At 44.5% G+C, this 12,402-nt stretch overlaps 1 protein-coding gene across 1 annotated transcript; it reads left to right on the top strand.

The window, feature by feature from the left end:
• The first annotated feature begins 2,510 nt into the window (after positions 1-2,510).
• FBXO5 (F-box protein 5) lies at positions 2,511-6,691 on the top strand. The gene is made up of 4 exons (XM_063153450.1): positions 2,511-3,230; positions 3,532-3,622; positions 4,775-4,936; positions 6,098-6,691. Exons 1-4 carry the CDS (start codon positions 2,515-2,517, stop codon positions 6,347-6,349), a joined length of 1,221 nt encoding a protein of 406 aa, XP_063009520.1. The 5' UTR covers positions 2,511-2,514; the 3' UTR covers positions 6,350-6,691.
• The last annotated feature ends 5,711 nt before the right edge of the window (positions 6,692-12,402 follow it).

Below are 12,402 nucleotides of genomic sequence, written 5' to 3'. Positions count from 1 at the left end.
AATCAATTGTTTTCTGGGGGGTAGCCCAGATCCTCTGCCAGACTTGAATCACAGAACGAGTCACGTTGGAAGGGACCACAGTGGGTCATGCAGTCCAACATCCCTCCTTAAGCCTGGTCATCCTAGAGCACATGGCACAGGATTATATCCGGCCAGTTCTTGAAAAGCTCCAGTGCGGGAGAGAATCCTTTGCCGGCAGAGGAGCTTTGCGCGTTCGGAGCGCGCCGGGGCGACGTGGAGATCCCGGGAGCGTCCATTTAAACAAGCAGACGCAGACGTAGCTGGGCGCCAGGCTGCGCTCGGGCCCGTGTCGGAGGCGGGACGCGGCAGCCGCGGGCTGCTCCGGCACCGGGAGCGGTGCGGGGCCGAGCGCGGGAGGAAGGGGCGGGCGGGAGCGGCCAGCGCGGGAGCCGCGGCCGCGCCACTCGCGTCCCTCCCAGGCGGCCGCGGAGGGAAAGGAGGGGCGGGCCCGGCCCCGCCCGCCGCGTCGCCCATTGGCCCCCGCCCTCTGCCCGCCGCCCATTGGCCGCGGCCGGCGCCTCGGCGCCTCGCCATTGGCTGCTGCGGTTTTGGACACCAAATTTAAAGTTTTTAAAAAGCGGCCGGCGCGAGCGGGACTCACTCCCTGCCCGCGGCGGCGCCGGCGCAGCCCTGCAGGTGAGCGCGGGGGGCGAGCCGAGCTCCGCCGCGATCCGAGCTCCGCCAGGAGCCGCTTCGGGGCTCCACGGCCGGGGCGCCGCTCTCGGGGCGGCTCGGGGGCGGCGGGGCTCCGCGGTCAGGGCTCTTGGGATGGGGTGGCGGGAGCTGCTGGCATACGTGCTGGCGGGACCGTGCGGATGCTAGCGGCGCTGCGGCGGGGATTGGACTGGGGATGGGGATTCCTGGCCGCCGCCCGGTCTCACTGCTCTCCTAGCCGAGCCCCGCAGCTATCGCGCCGGCGGGACGGGATGGGACGGGACGGTGGCGCCTTGGCGGCCAGGGAGCGCCCCGATCCCGCCAAGGAGCCGCGTGTGGGGTGGTCCCGGCTGCTCCCCGCGCTGGCGGGGCCGGGAACGGCCGGGATGCCGATCGCAGCCCGGCTCCCGCCGGCGGGCAGCGGCGGGCGGGGAAGCGCCGCTCTGGCTCCCGCCCGCCGGCCACGCCGTCGGAAGAGCATCCCCCCGGCGCGGTCCTGCCCGCCCCGCCACCACCGTGTTAGGGGGGAATCCTCCATTGCAGGAAGCCCCCGAAGGAGCGGGGTGAAGTTCCTGGGGCCGTGGGGCACGGCGGAGCCGGGACCTGGTCTACCTGCACCGACCCGGCCGGGCCATCTTGAGCGCTGGCGGGAGAAGCCTGACAGTGCCGCGGGGCCCCGCGGCTGAGCCCGCTCCTACGGGGGTCGGGGCAGGCCCTGTGCACCGAAATGTGATTTTGGAACATTTTCCAAATCATCAGTATTTCAGCCCAAAAGCCTCTCTGGCCTCTCGCATGGACGGCGGGAAGGGAAGGGGAGGAGGGGGAGGCTTAGGAAGGGCTTGCATTTCTTCCCCAACTCACACGATACAAAGCTATAAGCCTGTTTGCACCTTTCTCACACCAAACCTAGGTACAAAAAGGGAACTTACTCTCTAAGTCGTTGACGAAACTCATTTTTCTCGTTTTCTTTACAAAACTGCTGGAAGTGCTTAAATCCTTTAAAATGCTTACTCAAATAGAGGATCTTCTATTTCCTACGGATTGCAAAGCATGTTAAAATTTATTTTCCCTTTAAATTTAACTGGGGAGAGATGACCTCCTTCTCCCCTTCAGCTCCCGCCCATCCCCCCGCAATTGTTAATATAGATAGCACCACATTTCGTGGGGGAGGGGAATGGAACAGGGCAAGAAAAGGGCGTATCAATTATCCTATGATATCTATCGACCTCCCATCCTCCTTAAGTCATGCTCAAACCTTTATTTCACTGACCATTGTTTAGGTATGGCTGCTTCCTTTGTATTTTACTCACACATGTGAGCACTCAAGCCTTTCCTGTGCCCCCCAGCCTCCTCCCTTCTCAAAAATGCCAGATATCTGGCTGCAGCAGCAACATTGCTTCTGGTCTTGAATGCAAACTTCAGGCTTCTCTTGCCTGCACAGGCCTGCAGTCACTCAGGGACCCTCTGCCACTCGTGTCCCTTGCAGGGACCTCAAGTGTCTTGACTGTGTTGCTGCCCTTATGGTAGGAAGTGGAAGCACTGATGTGTGTCTCATCTATGTTGGTGAAATGGTGGCCAAGTAAATCACTCAGCTGGTTTTCTTTCTTTAGTTACATGCAGCATAAAATTGATTTTTGGGAAGATCTTACATAGGTATAATCAGTGGCTGTTCAAATCCTTAGTTCCATTAGTTGTATTCTAGATACTAAAGGGTGAGTCATAAAAAAGTTGAGTCAGAAGGGAAGCATGGTAGTCTTCATAAGAGAAAGAATTTGTGATCTAGTTTATGCTGTGTTTTCATTCTGCCCTTGTTGTATCTTGCAGAATACAAACAACAAAATGAAATCGAACCTTAACCGCTCTTGCAAAATGAAACGTGATTTTGATTCTCTTCGTGCTGAGTTTGCACCATTGAAATGTGCTGTGGAGAAAACAAAACTGGAAAAATCCTGCCCCTTGAATTATGAGGAAGGCTTTTGTAAAAGCTGTGCAGAAGAACATCAGAAAATACTCCTTAGTGACTCATACCATGCAACCACCAGAAATCTAGATATTGAAGATGGAGAGAGACCCATACATAACAAAGAAAACAACCAAGTAACCCAGAGACTTGATGAAGGTATCTGTGAAATGGAGGCAATGGAAAGCAGTAAACTTAATGAGGACAGTGGTTATTCCTCTATGTTAAGCACTCACTATGCTGATGCAATAGAACATGAGGACAGTTTACCTTTGGCTGGGAACCTCTGTGGTACACCAAAGCATTGTCTCATGAAGAACCAAAAACAAGAACAGTTTTCAAAGAAGACACTGTTGCCAGTAGTCCATTATGAAGAAGTGGTTTGCTCAACTTTGAAAAAAAGTGGTAAAAGAAATCTCAAGTCCTGGGCTGCTGTAGATAGAATTGTTTCTATGGGAAAATTTGAACTTTGTAACTTAATTGGAAAGAAAATGGGGCTGGATAGAATAGACATTCTTGCTGAACTCTTCCAAAAGAACCTGAGGCATATATTAGCAAACATTTTAAGGCATCTCAGCAAGATGGATTTAGTAAAGTAAGTATGTTCATGTCATTGCATTTCACTAGAAAGGAAACAGCCTAATCACATGCCTTGAAGTTTTAGATATGGGGCATGTGACATTTACTCAATGTTTAGTATTGTGTGTTAATATATTAAAATATGAAGTGACAATGTAAGCTGTGATACATATGGAGAATGTCTTTTCCCTAAAAGGCAAATTAACGACTATAACTGTGAACATATTCTATGCTTACGTAAAAGAAAAAGGTTGTTCTTGCTATTTAATAAATCCCTTTCCTAGGAGAAAACTGATGTGTTTGTATTGTTGTTGCAGTTTTGCCAAAGTCAGCACAACATGGCAGAAGATTCTACAAGAAGAAAAATGGGTTTTCCAAATCCATAGCAGAGCTGTGAAAAACCTTTCTGTAAGTTCCTGCACTGAACCATCAGTGTTTTTCTGCTGTTTGAGGTCTCCTCCTAAGCATAAGAGATCACAGATAAGTTTCTTAGATTGAAAACTGTCCCTGGAGTGGTTTTTTGGGGTTTTTTTTGTCCTGTTAGGATGCCTTGCCTCAAGCATTGCTAGTTACCTGAGGGGCTTTGGGGACCCCAAGGAAGGTTGACTGAGAAGGTGACCCAAGGAGAGATGCAGATGCTTTTAAGAGCTTCCTCAAGTCCTGTGTTACAGAGAAAGGCAGGAAGGAGAGAGTCATTGCCAGCACAGCCCACTGGGCAAGCCCTAGAGTCTCCCGGCAGGGACTTGCTTACTTCAGCATCCCCACTGATCCAGAAGGCAGGAATACTGAGATAAATCTCTCAGGTGGCTCTGTGAATCAGGGTCTCTGTTTATAGCAGGAGTTTCTGAAGTCCACCATGCCTACTATGGAAAATTGAAAATCTTTTTGCACTATTCCTAATGCCTCTGTCCTGTGAAATAAAAATACTTGATCCATCCACACTAGGCTAGTGCTTTATCAAGTCAGGACTCTTAAAACTAACATTTTTTTTCCTTCTTGAGAGATGGAGAGACAGAACAAACAAAGGTTTAGAATCTGCCACAGGATAAGGCTGTTGAACAATTTAAATTTTATGTAGTATTTTACAGTGCTGTCGGGGTGAAACATTTGTACTGAATATTCATCCCATAAAGTTTGATTTCTTCCATGCTGTTGTATGCTTTTTTGTTTAACTGGAAACTTGGAAAACTGGTGGGTGGAGTTTATTTCTCACAAAGAAAGCCTCAAGCATTCCTGTTCACCATAAAGAATTGCAAGTACTGATTTTTGCTTTAAAAAATATGATGAATACGTCACATCCTCTGCCTGTTACTTTGAAAGTAGGATTACATAAGAGAAGATGGCTGGGTATTGACTAGGAACTAGGGAGCTGTTCTACGCATTTATAACAGAAGTAACTGAAAGTTATGGTAAAATCAGTAGCATTCCTTGGTGTGATGCTTTATTATTGGAAACCAGGAGGAAGAATTTAAAATTACTTAATGACTTCTATTAAACAAAAAACTCTGTATTGTGTAAGTTCTCTTCCCAAATTTAAGTCTTTGTTGTTCTTTTCATTAGAATGTCACTAAGGCACCAGAGCGTGATGCAACGAGAGAGTACGTTCTCTACAGAGTGTGCTTAGCTTCCATTCAGAAAGCAACCCCACCAAAACACTTGAACAAAAAAAGCACCAAATCCAAAGCATCTAGGAATCACAGCAGGCTCACAGAGTTTTCTGAGGTAAGTGGTGATTTCCACTGATCTTTAATTTCTCTCATGCTGTCTGGCAAACAATCACTTTGTAAAGCGTATTTTTGAAAGTAGCATCTCCAGGTTCAAGTCTTTGTAATTCTTATTAATATGGCTGCCTGGGATGTCCTACATCCTTTTTTTTCCTTAAGAATTTCACTTAGTGTTTTTTTTTGCTTAAAGTTTGTCTTCTCAGATATGAAGAAATTTAGTAATTTCCTGTCATTTTCCATGGTTTTATAATGAATCGCATATTTTCCAGATAAGCAATATCACAAAAACTGTCAACTTTTCTTCAAAACTGATGGACTATTAGGAAAAAAAAAGAAAAACACCAAAAGACTTAATAGTTCTTAGTTTTAATTTTTAGAAAAATTAGCACTTCATATTTCTTTTAATCATTCTGTGGGGTATTTTGTGAACCTGTCATTAAAATTACTTTAATTACTTATAATGTGTCACATATTTGTCAATAACTGCCAATAGCCTGTTTCCCCTTCACCTTTCTTATGCTGTTTTTTTTTTCCCCACGTACTTGCAGTGTAGACCTGCACCTGTATCTTATAAGACTTTTAAAAATGCTTATTGAAAGTTATTGCTTCTTTCTAAACAAAATATTTTTCTAACTAGAAAAAGGTTTTATGCTCCAGTCTTATTCTGCAAATTTATGCAATAACAAAAGATGAAAGGTCACTAGAAAGTTTAATCAAGATGCTATAGTACTACTATACAAGACTTTGTAGCATTAGGAATGTAAAAGAACAACTGTTCAATAGCAGTCTTAAAACTCAATTCCAAATATACGCATCTATACACAACTACATCACCATCCTTGAATGAGGTTTGGAAGATTCAGGAAGGCCACTATCCTTACTGCTCTTGATTTAGCCTGCCCTTTAACGTTTAAACTTTAGGAATTTTAAACTGGCTACCTCTATTCCAGTTCAAAATACCTGCAATTGCATCCTGATTATTCCTGTTCTGAACTCCATCAGAATTTGATGCAACAAGAATTAGGCTAAGTTTTTAGTTTGTCTCCTTACATTAGGACGCGTTATAATACGTTTTGTGGCACTAAGGCAATATCATGAAGTGTTTGGCGAGTGTATTTACTCACTACTCATGATTTTCTGTGTGTGCTTTTTCCAACAGGCTGCCAGGAACTTGAAGAACACAGAAAGCCTTAAAGCCTGCCACCGCTGTGGCTCACCTGCCAAGTATGACTCCTACCTCCAACGAGCAACGTGCAATCGTGAGAGCTGTGGCTTTGACTTCTGCACCAAGTGCATGTGCAGCTACCACAGCTCCATTGACTGTGTCAGCAGCAAACCAGTCAAACACAGCTCCACACCAGGGCCGCTTCCTGGGACTAGGAAAAGCAAACAGAATCTAAAGAGATTGTGATCCATCCCCCCCCAGAACAAATTGGCAAACGTCCCATAGAAGCTTTTTTTAGTCATCCATAAGGGAATGCTTTCTGCTATTCCATATGGATAAAAATGGTTAATTCTGTTATTCCTCTGTATTATTAAATCATCCTGCTCAGAAAGGTTTTAAAAGCATTTCTCATGCTGTTGAGTGAGGTGAGTGAAGCCCCTTTTAATGTGAAAATATGAGGGAGACTGGATTTTATGGTTTTTCAAAGCTCTGCCTTTGATTTTAAAATGTGGACATTCATGATACTATATTCTCTGATGCCTACTCTTCTGTGAATCTGAAATTTCTCTTTATTTCTTCTTTCATTTCTTGAACCTTGTCTAAGTTCAAAAAAAAAGTACTGTATGTTGGCTATACTGCTAAAAAATACTTTTACTTTTTTTTGAATTCACAAGCTAATTTTAATATTTGTATATATTTGTAAATATTATTCATATTTGTCTTGTAAAAATAAATGATTATTCTCAACAACTTGGTTGGTAAATCTGGCCTTCCTATTTATCATCCTAAGTGGTTCTCATGCTCTTTTGCGGGTTTTCTAGTATGTGCTTCTTTAAATTGTTGATTTAACAAGGAGCAAGTCCTCCTGGATTTGTGTATAGCAGTGTACTGAATCCATTGTCATGCTGTATTCCTGCATCTTTCCTAAAGGCTCTTATCAGCAATTGTTTATAGTGTCAATAGTGCCAGCACTTCCTTTTCATTTCAATGGAAATTTTTCTTTTGGCTGGATTTATGCTGCTGTTGCCAAACTAACTCACTGTCAGCAAAATATTCCTGATCCTAGAGTAAAGAAAGGCAAGCTTTCAAGAAATAAGACTAATAATTTTGTAGAATTATCTGGGATGGTTTTTTTCCCTCTTAAGTAAGTAAATAACAGACTGGGAGCACTGCACTGTAGTTCCTTCTTGAACTTTATTATGTGTAGTGACAGGACAGGTGGGAATGGCTTCAAAGTTGGGAGAAAGTAGGTTTAGATTAGATTAGATATTAGGGAAAAATTCTTTACTGTGAGAGTGGTGAGACACTGAAACAGGTTTCCTAGAGAAACTGGATGCCCAACTTTGGAAGTGTTTATGGAGCTCTGAACAACCTGGTCTAATGAAAGGTGTCCCTGTCTGCAGCAGGGGAGTTGAAGCTAGATGATCTTTAAGGTCCCTTCCAACCTCCACCATTTTATGAATCTGTAATCCTATTATCCTTTATTCTGGTATTTAGACCTTACCATCTTGATACATACATATGATACAATCTTGATACCACAGCAAGTCTTAGGCTGAACACACACAGATAAGAAATCTTACAAGCAAAATTTGTTAAAATTTACATCTGTGTCCACTGAAATTCCTGTGTCCTGATGAATGCAGATAATGTGATGTGAACAGAAATTTTTTCCTATGGTAGTTTCAAGAAATATGGCACAGGCATTCACTCTTAGACTGGTGTTGCACTGTAGGATACATCTTGAATTAAAATTGTGTATTTTCAAACTGAATGTGGTAAATCAAGTTTACCTTTTCATATTTTTGAGCTTTCTAAAGGAAAAATGCACTTTCTAGTAGGCCTAACAATTTGTACACTGAGTAAAGAAGAGCTGCTCTTTTTCTTCCTTTTATTTTTTCATTTTTAGCTGTAGAAATTTATCTGTTCATGAAGAATTTTGAGAAAAATTCCTTGTTATCTCCAGATAAGAAATGAATGTTTTTCACTAACTCCTAAGTGATAAGGAGCAACTACCTTATACCTGAAACCTTGTTGGATGGAAAGGTCAAATTATTTTACTTAATGAAGCTTTGGCCAAAATGTAATGCATCTGCTGCAAACCATTGTGGCTGTTTTCACTTGCCCAGCACTTTTTGATTTATGTGATCTTCAGATCCTTACTTACCAGCTTTAGTTTTGATCAGAATAGACATTCAAGATTGCAGCCTTCAACAGGCGAGTGACATCTTCAGAACCTTGATCTGTAATCAACACTTACAATTTTCTTAAGCATAGGATCTGTTAGGGTGGCACAGCTATTTCTTTATCATAATCCTGCCCAGCATTTCAAACCTTGCCCAATAACACTGAGCATGGAGCCTGAATAAAACCATGCATCTTCCTGGAAGTCGCAGGATGTTTGGTCTCCTCGTAAATAGTTTCAGTGAATGGTGAGCTGCAGAAAAAGAAGGTGGACAATCAGTCCCCACCCAGGCGTGCTGGCATCTGCATGAGGGAGAAAGCAGATCCTCAGAGGGTGAGGATGATGGGTGTCACTACTAGTAGGTGCCCCAAGGAGTACTGAGGAGAGTGATTTGTGTGCCGAAGGTGTGAAAGTCGTAGATGCAGATTGTTGTGGATGCCTGCTGAGCTATCTCGGACCTGCCTTTGATATGCAATCGCTGTGAGTCATCCCCGGGCCGGAGCGCGGCCATTGCCATATGGAGATCGGCGCTCCTCAGGTACTGCAGCTGCTGTCCAAAAGCGCTTTCGAACTCAGCGGTTGGCAGCCCCGGTGACTTTGCAGGAATGCGATAAGCTGCTTACCCACACTGCATGCGCCTTTCAGATCTACAGAGGGTGATAAATACCTGCAGGCTGCCAGAGCCTCCTGGTGCAAGTACAGATTTCTTCCAGTCCCTCACTTATCTCTGGCAATGGCTCTGCATGGTGAGGAAGGGTGGGACGTTCCTCTGCTGTGTAAATTGCTGTGTCTAGCAGCTGTTTCCCCCAGCTTGAACAGCTGTGAAGACAGATTATTCCTTCATACTAATGCTAGCTGGGAGACATACAAAGGTAGACATTTAGGACTTTCTGAAATCAGTATTTAATATCTGCATTTTTAAGCTCTTCTGTCTTGCACTTATGATGCTGTCCTGGAAAACCCAAGGAGCTGCTTGTCATTAAAGGCAATTTCAGCTCACATCACAGCAAGGAGAAAAGCTGAAGAGAAGTGCCTGATAGTGATGATAGAGTTACTTGGATAAACAGGGACAAGTTTGGATGCACTTATCAGTTTAATGTATCCTCCAGCAGAAGCTTTTGTTCTCTGAGGACTGTGGGATATGTAAGAATCAAAACGAGAAAAAACAACTCAACTCTGCAACTATTGGCACCTTAGCCCAGGTGGTCACCTTGGAGCCTGATTTCTAATGTGTGGCAAAACTGCAACATGTGCCAGATATGTTCTCCCTAGCTAAAGCTTTCACTGCAAGTAAGCAAAAAATGCTGTATATTTAGCCCTAAAATATAAAGTCTCCCCCACCTTAGAAACTTTAAAAAGAAGGAATCTAGATTAAGATTCTAAATAAGAATTCTTTTCCCACCTCCCTAAGCCAAGGACTTTCCTTTTGAGGAAATTATGCCGTAGTATAGAGATTTTTCAAAATGAAATCTGTTCTGGAAAGGGAAAACCACGAGATGGTGCTCTTGACTCACTCACTGCCTGAAGCTGGATTCACTGAATTCCTTTTGCTGCGTTCACAGAGAGTGTATTCCCCTCTCCTCTAATAACTGTTGCTGTAGATCTAGTTACTACAGTCATGGGGAATCAAATTAAATCTGCAACCAGAAGAACAAAACCCAAACCTTGAATTCCATTACTGATTCTAACCTTTGTTTCAAACGCATTTGTATAGGACATGAACACATTTGCTAAACTTAAAAATACACAGGAGCCTTTCATGAAAGCTTGGTTGTGCTGCAAAAATGCAGATGCCTTCTTCAAGGACTGATTAACTGCCCTAAACATGACGTTTCCTTTGCCCACCTTGTGCCCTCATAGTGACAACTGGAAAGCAAAGTCAAGTGCAAGCTTGACTATGGGTGCAAGCTGTCCTATGAATCCATCAGTGCAGGTGTGGAGGAAACAGCAAACCGAGCTTTGCCTGGGATTGGATGTAGTGTTCCTGCCTGTGGAGGTTTGGTGAACACCTCAACAGCCCAACAGCTGTGCTGTCACCTTGACTTGTCTTCTGGCAGGAGCTAATGCTGCCAACTTGCAAATTATCTGACAGTCACAGCATGCTTATGTCACTTCTTGTAGGGTGCCTCCACTGTGCTTAGGAGGGGCTGGCATCTGGAGCTGACATGCCATTACCTGAACGCAAGGATGGACCAGGCCATTACTGTGATAGGTACTTGATTTTTGAAGACACTTGCCATGATAAAAAGACCCCCATTCTAATAAATTTGAAATATGGAGTAGGAGATGAGGAGTTAGAGAGATGGACAACTCCTGGATTTTGAGTCTTCACCAAAGGATGTACAAATTGTCAGGGCCGCTCACTTTTAGTATAACCTTGTCAGAATGGTTTTCTCCTCTGAAGTAGTCCATGGGAACTTAAAGATAAAGGTCAAAACATAGTGCTGATGTTCCCAACATAAAATAAACGCAGCTAGGCTCTGTGAGCCCTCTGGCACAGGCAGAAATAGTTGCAGGACTTAAATGATGGAACAGACATTGTTGCAGTGGCCATTGAGATGGTTCAGCAGCAGCTGAGGTTTTGTCTCTTAAGGTTTCATATTGTTCTGCTGTTTGCATTCAGAGCTGCCCTCACAGTACCTCAGTCCAGCACTCAAACCAGCCCTCTGCAGCCCTCAGGCAGGGCCATGGCCTGAGAACAGCCCTGAGCATGTCACTGGCCATGCAATGCATGTCTGGGAAGAGGGAGGGAACCCTGCCCCTCCACTGCCCTATTTCCCACCTCACAAGTGCTGGGATAGCTTTTGGGATGTGCCAGTAGTGCTGTTGCCTTTGGCTGGTGTAAACGTGCCAGGCCAGGGCTGGAAAGCCAAGGCCTCTGGGCATTTGATGTTTCCTGGTAGCCAGACCAAGGCAGTAATGATTTGTGCTGGTTTGGGGTTTAAAAGCCTCTCTGCCCTCATCAGGCCCTCAAGTCAGACTCACACTGAAAGGCTCAGGGTGTCTGTAACCTGAAGTACTTGCTGTGGGCACCCAAAGGTCGGGCAGCCCTCGGCTGCTGTGCAGAGGGACTGGGCTCGGGAGACACTGCCGTGTGATTCAGGAGGAGGTCCAGCTCCTCCAGGTCTGACGCATGGCAGCTGCAGCTCCACACGAGGGACTTGGGGTGGGCACCGCTGCGGTGGCCACCAGCTCCCAGAACTGCCCTCCGCCTCCTGCCCGTGCCTGCTCTGTGCCCAGCAGAGAGCGCAGTGCCCCTGCTCAGCAGGGATGGAAGTGCTTCCAGAGGCTCCACCGGAGCCGGCTGATGCATGAATCATTGTGCAAACATGATGACACAAGAGCCCTGAGACTTACCTCTTGTGTTTAGTGTCATTTTCTGAGGGTCTACCTTGGCTCAGTTAATCACATTGTACCACAGATTTTTGTTAGTCATATGTAGATCTAATTTTCAAGATTGTCCCTCGGTACCAAATTAGCAGAGAAAACATCAACCGCAATTTGCTTACAAACATACTTTAAACACCAGCTGCTTGTAAAAATGCATATGATGTTTTTAAATTAAAAAGCTCTGTGTTGCCTTAAAAATACTTGCAACAGGGAGCATAACATTTACTCTCTGCAACAAGTTTACTTATGTAACAACAATAAAAAATCTGTGTGCCAGTAGGAAATCCAGAAAGTTTGAATTGTTTCATGTCCCTTTCTTTCTTTGTGGCACATCATCGTTGTGTAAAAAATTGTGATGCTGGACTGTAGTAGTAAGAACCCTCTGAAGCAGGTTGAAAATCATGTTAGCTATCATATGTTTAAGTAAATCAGTAGGAATACCACAGGATTTCCAATCTGTATACACTTTAGCAATGTTTTTTGGCAAAATAAGCAGTTCACATTTCTTCTGGTCTCCTCATCTCTGTTAAATAGCAGTTATAGTCTTAGTATTTGTGCTTGATATGCAAATGGAAAATATATAGAATAAGACATCTCAATGCCTTACACCACTACCACAGCCCCACCACTCTGCCGTGAATTAACCATGCAGTAGATAACAAGTACGCTTTTTAGTATTTCTATTTGTAACCTCAACTCAACTCATGGAGTTATTCTCTTATCT

The sequence above is a fragment of the Melospiza melodia genome, chromosome 3 (genome assembly GCF_035770615.1).
Source record: "Melospiza melodia melodia isolate bMelMel2 chromosome 3, bMelMel2.pri, whole genome shotgun sequence".
Taxonomy (NCBI): Eukaryota; Metazoa; Chordata; class Aves; order Passeriformes; family Passerellidae; genus Melospiza; species Melospiza melodia.
Note: the sequence above shows the minus strand (reverse complement) of the source record. Positions and strands in the feature narration are given on the sequence as shown.

Excerpts from the sequence above, each read along its gene's own strand:
- FBXO5 (XM_063153450.1), top strand. The coding sequence starts at position 2,515 with ATGAAATCGAACCTTAACCGCTCTTGCAAAATGAAACGTGATTTTGAT. Across the intron at positions 3,231-3,531 it reads AGCAAGATGGATTTAGTAAA|TTTTGCCAAAGTCAGCACAA; the intron begins GTAAGTATGTTC and ends TTGTTGTTGCAG. Across the intron at positions 4,937-6,097 it reads GGCTCACAGAGTTTTCTGAG|GCTGCCAGGAACTTGAAGAA; the intron begins GTAAGTGGTGAT and ends TTTTTCCAACAG.